At 38.6% G+C, this 17,504-nt stretch overlaps 1 protein-coding gene across 3 annotated transcripts in view; it reads right to left on the minus strand.

The window, feature by feature from the left end:
- Window positions 1-229: 229 nt before the first annotated feature.
- The window catches only part of LOC139969418 (peroxisome proliferator-activated receptor gamma-like), a 231,189-nt gene continuing 213,914 nt past the window's right edge, over window positions 230-17,504 (minus strand). For all 3 annotated transcript variants that reach the window (XM_071974363.1, XM_071974364.1, XM_071974365.1), the window contains exons 6-9: window positions 14,639-14,735; window positions 3,648-3,740; window positions 2,004-2,273; window positions 230-1,447 (exon numbers count right to left, since the gene is read on the minus strand). In XM_071974363.1, the coding sequence (XP_071830464.1) occupies window positions 594-1,447; window positions 2,004-2,273; window positions 3,648-3,740; window positions 14,639-14,735 (1,314 nt within the window). In that variant the 3' untranslated portion in view covers window positions 230-593. The remainder of the gene's footprint in view (window positions 1,448-2,003; window positions 2,274-3,647; window positions 3,741-14,638; window positions 14,736-17,504) is intronic.

Here is a 17,504-nt window from a genome sequence, read left to right on the forward strand (position 1 = left end):
TAACAGACAACACGTAGCTTTATCCAACCGTACATTCATAGCACATGTATTCTGAAATAGCCTAATTTGCATACAAGAGTCAGGGCTGTTGATACTTTTCTCATTCATTTATGAGGCCAGATGTAGACCACTAATTGAGATAGTTTTAGACGAATAGATAACAGAAACACATCTTAACCTGGAAGATGAGGGGGGCATGGTTGAGGTCATTCCAGTCATGCTCTTGTAGATACTAATTGTGACTCTTCTAACCACACATGCACAGCCAAAGGTTTGAATTCTTCTTTTGCTGGTCTGGTCCGGTCTTAGTAACCCTTGCTGGAGGAGTCCTGAATGTTTCCGAAACTCATGACATCACATTCCTGAGTTTTCACTCGAAATATGAAGATCTCCTCTGTGTCTCCAGCTCGCGCCTCTTCGTTCGAGGATTCTATTCTCGGGCCTGCATCGCGATGGATGCAGGCGACATCGCGCTAGGAGACGGTGCGTTTCCGTACATCTCATGTACCTTCATCTTCATCGGCTAACCGCTCAAGGCAAAACTGCCAGGAATTACCCAGGTAAAGCTGAAGCCATCAAGGGGTACTCCCCCCCTAAATACAAGGGGTGTCATAATCTGGTTCCTTTTTAATGTTGCGACTTAAGATATGAAAGTCTCGTTCAACATCCGAACTCCAGGATTCCACTGGATGGTGTAATGACCCCGACGATGAATTCATGTGGTTACAGACGTGGTTCTCTTCCGAAGACATTTGGTGCCTGAACGCACCGCTATGTGAGTTGTGTTTGTAAGGCATCCCAAATGGCATCCCTTGCTTACACGGTCCCGACGAGGTGCTAGGTCGGTACCCGCCCATACCCATGCTCACACCCGGATGGTGGTGCCTGAAGCTCCCCATATCGTGGACTGGTGGGTGTTCAAAGCTGGTTGAATGGGGTCCAGCGTTGGGAACAAACGACAGATCAGTCGGAAAATACATAGAGGTCGACGAAGATGAGGAGGAGGAGGAGGAAGAGGTCCCGTGGTTGTGGGGGGCAGATGATGCCGGCAAGGCAGAGGTGTTTCCCCTCTGACAAGATGAATACTCTTTCACTTCTTCTTTCGCTTTTAAACACGAGGAGGACGTGGTGGCCACCTTGTTGACACCGTTCTGTTGGTGGTTATTGTGTTCGGCTCGCCCCTGGGCAGCCTTTGACGGTAGATCGTAGACCTCTTTGTACAGCTGGGGCATCGGGAGAGTGTTGGACTCTCCGACACCGATCTTAAGTTGCATGATGAATTGATTATGAAGATCGTCCACTGTGCGTAGGATGGGTAACGTTAACAGGACTTTGGCGAACATGAGCGGGTCCTTGCGATGATTTTTCAATAACTGCATACGGAGCGCGTGTAAGAACTTGGTCTGTGTCTTAGCTACTGCTTCTTGGTCGTTCAAATTTTCCCGGTCTGTGAAAAATAGATGAAAAAAACATTAAATACAAAGTAGACCAAGGGATGGTGCAAAAGAAATTGAACTGTTTTGGTTGAGATTACTTACGAGACACAAGCAGATTTTGTTTGTGTTATTTTTTCAGGTGATTCAACATTTGTTAGAAATCTACAGATTCTTTACAGGAATTCCCTGCTACGAACTATTCACAGAGAGCTCTTCTTCTAGTTTTGTTTTCAACTGTTGTAACAGGAGAATACATCTCCGCTAAGTGTCTGGGGAACTGGCAATAACAATTTATTGTAGAGGTCTTCAAATGTGCAAAGGTTCAGCTAAACGGAAATCTGCAACTAAACATTTTAGCCTCAACTGAACTGAATACAAATTTGTCGAACGAATTTTTTCGTCACCGTTATGAAAGCATAATTACAAAATTGAAGTTTTTATAAGCATTTCGAAAGAATTTCGCAAATATCTTTCAGCATTCAAAGATACATACATCCTCCCCCTCCCCCTTCCCCCCTCCCTCTACTCCCCTCCCCCTCTCCCTACATGAAAAAAAACCCCTCTTACCATCTGAAAATAACACAACTGCAGATAGGAGGGCCAGCTCCGTAGAATTTAATTTTAGTCTGCCGTGGAGACGGTCTGCAAACTGAAACAGGGCTAGCTGCAGTTCGGGCGGCATAAATTTCTGCATGACACCTTTCGATATTTTCAGCCCCTTGTCGAGAAGAAAGGCATTATAAAGAACTAGTTCTACTGTGTCCTGCACGGTCAGTATTTCAAAGAAACCCGCTTTAACTAAAATCATTTGGTCATGTTGGCTAAGGGCTGTAAAGCCTGAAACAGAAAGGAAAAAATATACGTCAATGAAATATGTTAGATCTTAAATATGTTTTGAAACAAAACAGACAACGAGCGGACAGAAATAGATGATTAGGCAAGATCGGTATTTCGATCTAGTAATTTGTCAAGACAAAAGGAATGAAGTAAAACAGACAGAAAGGCAGAAAGAAAAGGGAGAGTGAGGCTGGATATCTGAATAATGGCTCCAAACACAGACAAGTTAAAAAGTAAACAAGTTAACAAGTAAACAAAAACAGGGAACGGTGCAAAGGAGACATGCGTTTCCGTTTATGAGATGTGCCGAGCAGAACAAACAAACGTATCAACAAGTAAACAAAGCAGCAAAGGATAAAAGAGGAAATTGGGTATTAGCTTATGAGATAATTCAAGAAAAAAGAACAATAAACAGGTTTAAATCAGTAAGTCAGCTGATGAGAATGTCAGAACAAACAAATAAACAAACCAACAGACAGACAAGAAACCAAATGAACAAGCTATTCAACTTATGGCTCTCAAGTTTAAAGTAAAACTCTAAATATTTCTTCTTAATAATATTAAATACTAGTGTTCCAGTACTAATGTTGTTTTGTAGTTTCAACCTCGCTGGACTTAAGGAATACTTACCTGCTGCCATCAGCTAGACCTAACAACGACCATTAGATTTTTCCTACCGTACGTGACAACCACTGTGACAACACCTTATAGAAAGTCACTAGAGATATTTTAAGAGCCCTTGACCTGCTATAAGTGTGAATATTACAGAGTATGAAACACCTTTGCAATAATTATGAAAGCTATTTATATGTAATCAGTACATGACAGACACTTCAAACAGGTGATGTAACAAATGAGGGTCCTATCTATCAAATGCAAAAGAAACTCTTACCATTATGAAAGATGGATTCCCATTGATAGGACTGTAGCAGAATCATACACACATACACGCACACTCACATAACGGCACATGTACACAAACAACCCAATAGTCCTGCCTCGAAAGGCACTTCCTCAAAGTCAGTGGTAGTGTTTTCACATCACCATCTCATACTAGCATATACCAAGTGAGTGTGGTGTTTTCGTGGGGTGTGGGGGTTTGGGGCTCTGGGAAATGAGTGAGGGGAGGTGCAGAGGCAGACAGGTTATGGTTAACAGTTATCATTGGGTTCCCCCCACCATCAGTAGTCCAATCTCTCCAGTTACATATCTTTTCCCATATCAGAAGGGTGGATTTATTGCTATATTTCTTTTTGGTATAAGAGAAGGAGGGGCGGGGGAGGGGGGGAGGGATCACATTATAATTATTAAGGTGTGACTGGAGATCAGCGAATTAGGGAAAAAGCTTTCCAGCATGCTGAATTGTAGACTCACCTGGTATTTGTTTACAGAAGGTGACTATCCTTTTGATGTAAATGGCCAAAGCTTCCGAAACGACTGAACTCCATAATTCTCTTCCATCCATACCTACAAAAGAGAACCACAAGAAGGTGAGATGACATGTTGCCACAAAAGTTCAGTTATTACATTTTATATTCTACACATCTTTCCATCACTACTCTAGGAGTGTTAGCTCAGTGGTTTACGCAAGGGCCTTTCAATTATAAGGTCCCGAGTTCGAGCCACTCCAAGATTAATGTATTTCGTCCAGTTACAGAGTTGCTGACAATTGACAATTCATAATCATGGACGTTAAATATGAATCTGAGAGACTGACTTCGGTCAGCTTGCGGCTTTGATAAGTCAATGATGGCTTCTTCACCAGTTCCTGCTTGAAGGAGGATCTAAAATACATACATACATACACGCATACACTTAGAGCAGTTTTGCGTGTCTGGTCAACAATTTTACCAATAGCTGCTGAGTATTGATCAGAATAAAATTACAATCAATCAATATGGGATGCCCTCCCTCCCACATCTGTACTTCACTAAATACAACTTCATGAATTCACTAACAAATCTATCCAATACTCGACATTCTGTTGCTGGACACCGTTACACATTACTACCCATCGACATTCAAAAATAACACTAACTTCATTATTAAAAATCAAATTGACCAAATCAAGGTAATAACCTGCGTTTCATGGATTATTCATAACGAGCAGCATCACTAAATCAAAATCAAATCATAAATCTCTGTTTCACTTCTTCCTATTCTGGCTTCTAACTTTCTGAGAAAAATTTCATGAAACCAAGTACTAAAGTTACAAATAACGGAGTAACACCCTTCCCTGTACTACCCTGTATATATTCCTACTTTAATCCATGTACATGAAACTACCCCATAGCTTCCTGCTTTAATCCATGTACATAAAGCTACCCGGTACCTTGCTGCTTTAATCCATGTACATAAAACTACCACGTACCTTGCTGCTTTAATCCATGTACATGAAACTACCCCATAGCTTCCTGCTTTAATCCATGTACATAAAGCTACCCGGTACCTTGCTGCTTTAATCCATGTACATGAAACTACCCCATAGCTTCCTGCTTTAATCCATGTACATAAAACTACCCCGTACCTTGCTGCTTTAATCCATGTACATGAAACTACCCCATAGCTTCCTGCTTTAATCCATGTACATAAAACTACCCCGTACCTTGCTGCTTTAATCCATGTACATGAAACTACCCGTACCTTGAGCTGCTTTAATCCATGTACATGGAACTATCCCGTATATTGCTGCTTTAATCTATATACATGAAACTACCCCGTACCTTGCTACTTTAATCCATGTACGTGAAACTACCCCGTACCTTGCTACTTTAATCCATGTACGTGAAACTACCCTGTATCTTTGAGTTGGTTAACATCTTTCTTCAATGATGATGAACACACAAACAGGTCCAAACCAAAGGTTGCTTTAGCTTCACTTGCAATTACGCTACCCTTTGGTTTGGAGTAGGTCTTCCTCCTCATCATAATGAACACACAAACAGGTCAAGAGGTTAAAACCATAGTTAACCTCTTTCTCTACAGTCACGCTCGCTTTAAAATTGCAACTCATCGTTTCTATCCAGACGTAATTTGAACTCTGGATAACAGCTCGGGTTGTGCAATCGCATAAAATATCAAATGTGGTTTAATTGGTCAGATACACCTAAAGGATGAAGATATGTTACCTAGACTCAAATCAAGGAAAACTCAATCCAGGAAGCTATTCTCAAGTTTCTATACCAAGAAGAGATTTCTATGTTTAATTTCACTGCATGTTTTCGGTAACTGCTGGGGAAGGGAAGTACTTCTTCTCAAGTTAACTAACTTCTTTTTAAGTTCACCAAGTAAAGCAACATCAACCATCGACTACTCACACTCTATATTACATTGCCAAACTTGTGCATTATGAGTAGAACCCCTGTGACAGATCTTACGCGGTACAGGTAGGACCCTTGCAATGCCATCCGCGAATTATCAGGTCACACATCCGGAGTCTATGGATGCCAAGTTCTTCAATGCCGCCCTCAGTCCCTTTTGGGGAAGCATTTTGTACGGTAGTCTTGAGTATTAGAACCTTGGTTATAATTTATTCACACTCTTTCAACCTAAGTTGCTTATTTAGCATTTTCTTAAAATTGTATTATAAGTAACAATGACGTCACTTTCTTAAATTTTGGATGCATGTTTTTTCTTTTGAAGTTTACACTCCTAAGCTTCCTATTTATAAACTATACTGGAATGCACTAAAACTGCAGTGTAGCAAATTTTATGCTCTGCCCTCCTCAACCCCTCCCACCCCCTTCCCACTCCCCTCCCCTCCCCTCCCCTCCATCTCTCCCTCCATATATAATATTGTCACAATTGTGGACATTCCATTTTCCTATTAATATGTAGCTTTCTCAAATACTAACATACTTGCTACCTGAGCCCTTTCCTGCAGCAATCAAACTTCCTTCTTTGAGATTCATCCAAGTTTGTCCGGGACTCCGGGAGGGAAGTTTCTAAATTCTTTTTCTCTTTCCGTTAAATGGTTAAATTAATGGCAATACGGTCTCGAATTTGTCCAGACGGCAAAATGAAATCTTTCCCCATACGTCTAATATTGGTTATGAATAAGTAAGGGTACTTTGAAACACTGTTCTCTAATCTTGACATGCCATTAAGACAAATAACACCTATTTCTTATTATTGATACATCACAAATAAACGTGAGGAGAGGAGGGGATATTACATATCGCCATGGAAATGCCATTGTCCTGTACCCAGAGTTCAGCTCAGACAAACTCGTACGACGTATAACAGTCTAGAGTACTAAACTACGTAATATTTCCTCGTCTGCAAAATGTATTTTAATATCTCCTATCGACACAGACGAACCAGGATGAGTGAGGCAAAACTTCGAATGACGGTAGAGATTGTATGGCAGTTTGCTAATCACGGGCCTGACCTAAAATTAGTGTCTCCCTTTGTCCGTTTCGAGTCGGAGGCACGGCTTTCTTTTACCCACAATGCATCTTAATTGAAATCGAAGCACCGGTTGAGGATTCAGCGATACAAATATAATCAATTGATTAGGTCTCGAGTGAGTCGTATATCAGTTATTGGAAACCTCGAGGGATAACACGAGGACGAGAGCAGAATAAACAGGTATGTAAAAACGCCCATCATCATGAAAGTAAAAGAATGCATTATACCACCGCATCTAGATAAGTTTACAACAAGCCACAGGGCCCATCTTCAGAAGAAACCCAAGAACATTATATGTAAAGGGGTAGTATGTTAAGTGAGTGACCGGGGAATGGTGGTAATTATTTGTACAGAGAGAGGACTATGTATATGTTGAAATCACGAATCTTTACCCTGCCATGAAAAAAATACGGGCATTGCTGGTCAGTCTTAGTCATTATTTTAAAGTGATTTGACATTCTGCCTTTTTATGGGAGAGGGAAGGGAAAAAGGGGGGGAAGAGGAAGGGAATGGGGGGAGGAAAGGGTTAGGAAGGATTTCATCACCCTTGTCTTTATAGGTGTTAAATACTTTCATGCAAAAATGACATGAAATCGACATTTCATTGTGTACAGATCTAGAAAGTGAACTTTGTACCATCCTCAGAAACAATGCTGAGCTATTTATTGCAAGTGTATGTATAATAATAATCAAAATAACAATAATAATCAATTATTATTATATTATTATATTATATATTATATCATTATATGTTAATCAACGAAAGGCTTTGTCTGTCTCAGAATTTAAGGGTTATAAATATCATAATGACTAGTTGACTAATTGACAAATTGTTTTCTTTTTCAAACTTTTTATTCAAAAAACATAGACAAAAAGGAAAGTGGCATGCTATACTCAACAATCCATTAAGTAATATTCAAAGCAAGGTAAAAAAAAATAAATACATGTACCCTCTTGATCACCCACCCCACCCCCTCCTACCCTCTACTTGATGAGTTCTATAAAGTCATATTTTCAGATCTGTTTAGATCTGTGACTCAGACCGATATTGTCATCGATTACATCCAATCTCTCTCCGTACAATGTTATTGAGTTCAGTGTTCTTTTCGCAACTCCGTCGTCGATCGGGTTGATGGTTGCCACGGTGATGTACCTTTTTTATTAAACATTGAGGACGAAAGTGGCACAGATGGACATGAGACCATCCCAGCAGCATATATGGTCCAGACTCTACAATTGGCAGACACTAGCAGTAGAAGTAGTCTTGGCCTAAATACATACACTAGAGGAAACTTGAGACCGGTTCTTTAGTACATACACAGGTATGACGTCATGCAAATGATTAGCTCCTGAGTGTTAAAATGAAGTGGTTTTCGTCAGGATCGATTCTTCGAGACTTAAAGACCCGCCCCCTTAATCCCATGACCGTCCACAACAGAGACAGTCACTTGAGAAACATGGCACCCATAGCCCTCACTCACTCTTCAGAAACTATCTCTCTAATTTGAATGGGACAATTTATCAAAAACTACCAAGAAACTATAGACAATCAATATATTGGTGTCCTATTTTTTCTGAGCAGAAAAAGGAAAAACAAGAAAATTGTTCTGGACATATTTTGGGGTGCAGCTTTTGGCTTGGAAAACTCTTTCAGTTATGCAGTAAATCATGGAACATAAAACTTCTAGGTGATTCACAGGGCTTACTTTTCAAGGGATGGCACTCATTAAATATGTATAAAAGCTAACATGACTTGGCTACTACACATGACATTCCAAACTTTTTATAACTTTTACCTGCTGAGGACTCAACCTATGGTTTGTAGTTGCCAGTACAAAACTTAAGGTAATTATAAACTTATAAGGTTTAATCATGAAGGTTTAACTATGATCTTAAGGTTTGATAAAAAGTAGTCTCTGTAAAATAGTACATGATAAGATGGTGTTGAAATAATTAAGGTGCAAGGTGTGGGGAGCAGGAGAGAAGGGGTGAGGGCAGGGTGGGGTTGCAAAAGGGAATATGGTGTGCCCCAAAATCCATGTGACACTTCAACTAGCTTTAATAGGAAAAGATCAGAAAAGACACATATTTGTACGAACAACTGGAAACCCTTTTTCCGAACTCGCTTTGCCTAATTGTACTAAGGAATGTAGGTCAAACTGTGTAATTCTCTTTATAGTTTTACTTTGTAAAAAATTTCCTTTCGTTCAAAGAAGGGAGGCTTTAGGGAGGTGTGGGGGGGGGTGCTTGGGTGGATGGGTTGGGTGACAATATTGTACTTCTCCACCTGTTTCTAACAGGAGGTTTTCTATGAGATGCAGACTCTAAATGTCGTTGTTGGCCTTCCTCATTACTGTATGCATGCACAGTTCTTGGTGCACAAAGCTGAAAAGAGTCTCTGAATCTGACAGTACACCTATCCACTGAGTAGATCATCTGTACCCATTGGGAATGAAACCAACTGAATCTACAGTAAAGAAATTGGCTATAAGTTGTATCTGTGGTGAGGAGCCAGGTAAGTGAGCAAGCACAGTAGGTTATTGCAAACCTCCCCCCCCCCCCCCCACAAGAAAAATACCACACAGAATTTTTTCATGAATAAATAAATAAACAAAAAAACAGTGTTTAGTCACTTTGTTTTAGGTTTCCTCTTTATTCATTGTTAGATAGCTGTACTAATACAACTGCAGTGTCTGTCTGTGTGTCAGACTGTTCGTTGTTATGATTGTGCATACACCGCTGTACTAATACAACTGCAGTGTCTGTCTGTCTGTGTGTCAGACTGTTCGTTGTTATGATTGTGCATACACCGCTGTACTAATACAACTGCAGTGTCTGTCTGTCTGTGTGTCAGACTGTTCGTTGTCATGACTGTGCATACCCCGCTGTACTAATGCAACTGCAGTGTCCGTCTGTCTGTCTGTGTGTCAGACTGTTCGTTGTTATGATTGTGCATACACCGCTGTACTAATACAACTGCAGTGTCTGTCTGTCTGTGTGTCAGACTGTTCGTTGTTATGATTGTGCATACACCGCTGTACTAATACAACTGCAGTGTCTGTCTGTCTGTCTGTGTGTCAGACTGTTCGTTGTTATGATTGTGCATACACCGCTGTACTAATACAACTGCAGTGTCTGTCTGTCTGTGTGTCAGACTGTTCGTTGTCATGATTGTGCATACCCCGCTGTACTAATACAACTGCAGTGTCTGTCTGTCTGTCTGTGTGTCAGACTGTTCGTTGTTATGATTGTGCATACACCGCTGTACTAATACAACTGCAGTGTCTGTCTGTCTGTGTGTCAGACTGTTCGTTGTTATGATTGTGCATACACCGCTGTAGTGCAAACCTCTTACCATTAGTCGCCCATCCAGCCGTCATCCAACACAGTAATATGCAATCTACCTGGAGCCACAAATTTATAACAATTACTGTTATTTTATCTTGTGGCGGCATAGATAACAAATTCACAGACCTCTCGGTTTGATATCATACCTACAACAGTTTCCTATTTTCCTTTTTCTGGAACTCATTTTTAATATAATCGAGTTTGATTTGACAAACCGTGCAGATTAAATCGTAGGTGCCTCCACTAATTCAAATTTGAAGATAAAGCCATAACTTTCACCCGGCGACTGATTTCACCTATAAAGTATTCCATCTCTTCCCTTCAAATCAGTCAATTTTAGACTCAGCAGATTTAAGGGTCCAAGCTGACAGAGAAAATCCAGCCAATAGCCCAGGGTAAGAAAAACAACTCCTCTCCTAGAAACCTGACAATACCCTTACATGAAATTAAGTTATGGACAAGTAATTCTTTGTTGAAAGACAAAGTGCATAAATAGGTATGAAATTGTCACTGACAATCTGTGACTGTCAGGAATAGTGGAATTCCCCGGGGCAAAAAAAAACTGCTGCTCTGTTTATAACATTTCACAGTGTAAGACACTGTGAAGTGTATTCAAGAGAGAATTATGCAATCGTAACAATTAATCTAACCATGTTTAGAAGGAATGCTAGATACAATCTTTACTTTTCTCAGCGGATTCGTCGTCGAATAAAGGTAACCGCAGCCGTCGAGCGTGTGATGTACAACGTCTCCACAAAGGTGAGAAAAAAAAATCATAATCCATTTAGGAGATATTATGGTTTAAAGATCCTGTGTCAGGAGGCTGCCACTTTGCAACTGTGTGATAATGTCATAGAGCCATTAAGAGGTGAAACATTTTACATTGCCTTTGTTTCTGGTTTCTAAACTTCAAGGTGAATACATATAAAATTAGAGATTTTCATGAAAATAATGCCAATATTTGGGTCATATTAAAGACTTCGATGTTTTACAATTAGCAGTGGTAAAACCATATATCAAGCTCTACTTGTACTCAAACCGAGGGAGTTCTATTTCTACTCAAACAGAGGGGAGTTCTACTTGTAATCAAACTGAGGGGGAGTTCTACTTGTACTCAAACTGAGGGGAGATCTACTTGTACTCAAACCGAGGCGAGTTCTACTTGTACTCAAACCGAGGGAGCTCTACTTGTACTCAAACTGAGGGGGAGCTCTTCTTGTACTCAAACCGGGGGGGGGGGGGGAAACTACTTCCCTATAGTATAATGTACTTTGAATGTATGATTCACATACAAACCTATTACAGCAACTAATTAAGCTAATTGCAGATTTTTGGAACAAAGAAAAAGCGGGAAAGATGTATATATATATATATATATATATATATATATGTATGATTATACAGAACACTCCTCGATCAAGTGACTTTTTAGTGACTGTGTAAACCTGCAGAAAAATAAGGTTATGAAAGGCAACCACCTTGTTTATAAAGATGTAAATGTTTGGTCTTATGTTCCTTTTGTTTCATTAACGCTGGGTCTGGATACAAAATATCCTTGATATATTTAATAGTGTCATTATTCATCTTCCCTCTCCTGTCTATTAATTAATCCAATCCAGCTGCTTAATTGAAGAGAGTAACTTTTAAATGTTTTTCCAAGTCTCAAATGTAGTGTTTTACTGAAGAATTCCCTGAAGATAAGCTCTCACTGGCGATTGGGGAGATGATAGTGTAATGAAGCAAGTTTACTAAGACCAGTTTCTATATGAAAAAATGTATTCACTAAGGTGAACAGAGGATTTGTGATAATTTTTGAACATTGTCAATAATCTCTCCTTCACCTTATTGATAAACTATTGTGAAAATTAGTACAAATCTTCTGTCACCATCATATCAAACTAAAATGTGGTCCATATCTAAAAAACTGTTTTAATATCAGATCCACTCATCAATTATAAAGTTAGTTTGTTTCAGGGGAGGGGGTGGATGGGGGAGGGGACAAAAACCTCTTCTTTAATACACATTTTTTTAGCTTCACTGTAAACAAAGCTCCCATAACATGTCCAGTCCATATTTTTTTCAATCAAGAAAGTTTTAAGAACTTGGATGGTGATGTTAAAGAGTTGCCAAAAATATGCTTAGCTCTGATCATATTTAGTTAGGGGCACTGCACAACATATCAGCATTGTTGACAATGGCCATGCAGTCTTCACTGATACACATGGTGCATTATATTGCTAGTGACAGCATAAAGGTAAAAGGTAAACCAAAACTCCAATGTTATTCAATTACACGCTTCTCTATAAAGCTAGCACACGTTTGGAATTTAATTAATAAATTTGACTATAACCATGTTAGTCATTATTTCTCAGCTAAATAATTAGTTTTCAAAGATTGTGGTTTACATTCTGATACAGTGAGCAACTAATTTTTGCCTTCAATCATGCCACCAAGATTTTTTTTATGAATATTTGATTTGCGATGAATGCTGCAGAAAAATAATACCCTGCAGTTTTAACACAATAACTTATTGTTATTCTGTAGTACTCTGTGATTCGTGGTACCTCTTCTTAGCAACTGCATGCCCTTGGCATTGGATTTCTGACGTCAGCCGATTGGTTGGAAACCAAGGCAAACCCGATTCAAGGTTACAGTTTTTCGCTACAGTTGCATGTCAACCCATCACGACGGCGCTCTTAAAAAAACACACTTTTTTTTTGATGGCTGAAGGTATTGCTAAGTTTAATTAAGCATATATACTACGCACTCTCTCTCCATCTATCTATGTCTTTCGACGTGAATTCTCCTCGCGATGCGCATACGTATATACTTTGAAAGGGATCTCGGCAAACGACTTCATCAGCAAGAAAACATGACAACCTTGCTTTTCAAAAGCAGGTTGCATTAACAAATTGTTAACGGGAGACCGACGCACTTACGGAGCGGCCATGAGATGTCCAGCCCAAGGTCAAACACCTAATCTAGGGACGGAGGAAGAGAGTCTAGCGTGCATTGCTTACTTTCTTGAAGCACCCTCCCGTTGCTCTGATTACAGAACCAACCTTGACGACACATCCCGTAATTCTCGCCGGATTTGATATGATTTCGATCGTAAAGAAATGACGCAGAGTTATCATTGATATGCGTTTTGAAGGATACACAAAACTAGGCACGTGTGTAATATATATGAAGAGCAGATAATGCGGCTCGCAGCGCCGTAGGTTCGACCTCCGAGAAATCATTTTATCCGGGCATTTTTTTTCTCTTTTTTTTTGTTGTTGGCGAAACTGAGTAAGGTTGAAGGCAAATTAAAAAAAACATTGAAGAGATTTAGCAAGATTCCACACCATTGAAAAACCAAGCTGGAAACATGGAAAAGACTGTTATGAAACAAGACTCTTTTTTTTTTTTTCATGTTGCAAGTTGAGTAAAAAGCTTAATTTTCTTGAGGGCAGAATTTGCTTTATACTAGAAAGGGATATATTCCTTTATTGGATTTTACGCAGATAAAGGGTTCTACCAAATGCAAGCAGTCGGTTAACATATCTTCACTCAGAAATTATCAATGAATATACCATTAAAATTTTTAGAGAAAAAAACAACACACAACACAAACAGGGTCTCATGTACTATTGTAAGTGGCCTTCAAAGAAGTAGAGATGGATGGCCAAATTAAAGAAACTTAATATACATGCCAGACTATGTCTGTGTGCCATTGCCATAGCAACCGATCAATAGTATCTACCTCATCCTTGGCTAGCAAATTTATAATTTACTTTAGTAATTTCCTTACATTTATTTCATGTTATCTCTGAAAGAACAGAGGTTGTGAAAAAAAAGTTCAGAATGTGGATAGCATATATTTATCAAACCGGAGCTTCAATGATGAAAAATCTCAGAAAAAGACGCCAACACTTCTGCTAGTAATTTAAGAAATTGATGATTTATGAAGGGCAAATGTTTTTTCTTGAAGTGAGACAAGTGGGCCATGCTCCCACTACTGGATTTAATACATTTCCCTTTGCCAAAGGTTGATATGCTATCCCCATATGAAAGGTTTTAATGCCAGGACTCATGAGCCTTCCTGTAAAGGCCAAATAAAGAACAGTATGAACACATCTGGCTAAATAGAGGGCTGTGCTCTGTTTAATCAATACAAGTCAGGAAAAAAGTTTGGCAGAATTTTAGAGCCAAGAAGATCGTAATCATTCATGCAATACCAGCAATAGATTTTGCAGCTATGAATTTTCTTCTCTCATTAACAATCCAGCTCATTAATGTATTGATTCAACCTTTCATCTGCAAATATCACCAACATTTGTTTATACATTTTACAAGTGCTTGTTTGGGCTTGGATGCAAATATAATGAAATGTCTCAATGACAGATTCATCACAATTTAATGGAATCATTTTATTATGTTTTTTTTTTATGATTGTCATCTTTAATGAGGGTAGTCCTGCTCAGTGCAAAAGCACTGCTTTCCAGAGGAGCCCTCATAATAACATATCACTACGTGAAGACGACATTTTCTGATACATGTTCCCGTATCGGTAAACTTGCTGTATAAATTGCTCCCATGAGAAAAAAGTCTGCATGTGACCTTACCGTTAATAGCATCTTCTACGAAAGTACTGTCAGACACTGGACTATCGTCTAGATCTCTCCGTTTCCGTTTACCGGTGAGAAAATCTGTTAATTCGGGCTGCGAAGAAAAGAAAATGTGAACTATGAAATTTAATATATCCCTCCAAAATATATTAATTTTATTATTAATGATTAATTCATGCAATTCATTCAATTCATTAATTCGGACTGCGGAGACAAGAAGAAAATGTGAAATATGAAATTTAATATCCCTCCAAAATATTTTAATTTTATTACTTTATGATCAATTCATTCATTCAATTCATTAATTTGGGCTGCGGAGACAAGAAGAAAATGTGAACTATGAAATTTAATATCCCTCCAAAATATTTTAATTTTATTACTTTATGATCAATTCATTCATTCAATTCATTAATTCGGACTGCGGAGGCAAGAAGAAAATGTGAACTATGAAATTTAATGTCCCTCCAAAATATTTTAATTTTATTACTTTATGATCAATTCATTCATTCAATTCATTAATTCGGGCTGCGGAGACAAGAAGAAAATGTGAACTATGAAATTTAATATCCCTCCAAAATATTTTAATTTTATTACTTATATGATCAATTCATTCATACAATTCATTAATTCGGACTGCGGAGACAAGTAGAAAATGAACTATGAAATTTAATATCCCTCAAATATATATTAATCTTATTACTTTATGATTAATTCATTCATTACACAGTTGTTTAAATGTCATTTACATACTTGATTCTGGCATAGAATGTTATGCTTTATATCTTTGCTACCCAATACAGAGTTGGGTCAATATGCACCACATAGAGGGCGCTAGATATGTGCTACCTCAAGTAATTATTTAACGCCAAAGAAATTTCTTGAAAGAACTTTAAAACAAAAAAAAATGTTAATTGTGGAACTAATGAAAAAGCAAACAAAACCATTTACGCTCGACTGTACTTTTGATGGCGAAAAGCCAGAATTCACGTGTGACCCATTTGATAATTTAAGAAAAGACACAGCGTATAACCACAAAGACAAATCACCTGTCTATTGTCAAAAACAGATATGGATATGAATAAGTCTAATCAAGAAAATTTCTACCTGGATTGATTATTTAAATGTTGGCACAAAATCGAAAAAAAAAATTGAAAAACGTTTCCTCGTTCAACGTGAAAGAAAGGCTCTCGGTGTGGTTTATCACCAGAGTTGACAGCACTGTTAGCACTCAGTGGGTTCCATAGAATCCCAATTCGAATCAATGTATCAAAAGGTAGACTAGTTATTTATAGTCTCAAATCACCATAAATTTAAAATACAACTTTCATCCAGGAACAGGTGGTTGTTCATATTCATCTTTTGCTTGCTTCCTGCAGTTGATCAGGTAAGGAAGCCAAGAAGCCTAGTATTTTCGGACAGAAGTATCAGAGTTTATAAAATAATAATGTTTCTTTCTTCTCTCCATCCCTTGTCTACTAATTCCCTTACATCCATCTCTTTGTGTTCACCATGCTCATTAACCTGTCTGTATTCTGTGCGTGTTTTTGTCCCTTCTGTAACTGTTACTTGTCATTTGGCCTCTGAAGAAGATCCTGCTAGGATCGAAACGTCAGGCCAACTTACTTTTACACATTTATAAAATAATGGCGTTAGAATGCCGATAACTCTAATCAATATGACCTACAATTAATCGGCTGGTATCATGCCTAACTTCAGAACCATATCCAGACATTTTGAAAACTATTCTAAAATATCTAAACATTTAGAAAACAAACTAGAACACATGCACGTGGTGTACATGTTGTAGCTCAATCTGTGACACTCGCTATACGAACATGAAATCAGGCAAGAAAACAGTTTTGTACCACTGATCATTTCATGGTGAATTCGTTGGTACGGAATCAAATCCAGTGAACACACGAGACAAATAACACTAGCTAAACATAGATTGTAAAAGAGGCTTAGAAGGCCATAATTCTTCAGACCAGAATGTCCCCCCCCCCTCCCTTGTCCCCTCCTTCCATGATGCTGAATTTTCTCAACACAATGTTACACATTGATTTTGGCGTCTTATACGTTAACAGGACTGGGTATACCTAACATAATGATTTGGCTTATCAGCTTTATAGTTACCTTACTAGCATTCAACTTTTACCGTTCTTGAAGTATAAATCATACGACACCTCGGTCAACATTCCCTTCTTGAGATATTAAGTTAAAAAAAATTTTCCAGGGATTTAGCCTGTATCGAACCTCTGATGATCACTGACCTCCACCAACTGAAAATCTGTTACAAATCACATTAAAGCCTAACCTTTGATACTACCATAAAATTTTTCCAACTGCCCATTCTTGATATACAGAGCTTTTGACATTGCACATTTTGAACTTTGCTGACCTCAAATGACCTGTGAACCAACCAAAACCAACAGACTTTTTTGCTTTTTGTGAGTGAGCCTAATGCCAGGTATGATATACCCCAACATTCCCGATTCTTAAGTTATCATATTTACATGTTAGGACATACATACACACACACACACCCATACAGGTTAAGTTGATTGCATAGGCTGCCTATTAGCAGTAATCAAAACGTTCGGAAATGTTTGCCTTGAGAAAAAGGTGCTAGGAATCGGAGCAAGCCTCAAGGAAAGAAGCAGGTTTGAATCATTCTGCCTTTGGCCTCTAGAACTTCACATGACCTTTGACTTTTCATTCGTATGCACTTCTTCTTTACAACACTACCAACTTAACTTATGAATGTTACCACTTCGGTCAAGCTTAGTGTAAACCACCTATGAAGAAGACCAGTTTGGAAAATATTTCACATTTAACACATTGTAACCTTAAATGACCTTTGACT

Source organism: Apostichopus japonicus, chromosome 7, assembly GCF_037975245.1.
Source record: "Apostichopus japonicus isolate 1M-3 chromosome 7, ASM3797524v1, whole genome shotgun sequence".
Taxonomy (NCBI): domain Eukaryota; kingdom Metazoa; phylum Echinodermata; class Holothuroidea; order Aspidochirotida; family Stichopodidae; genus Apostichopus; species Apostichopus japonicus.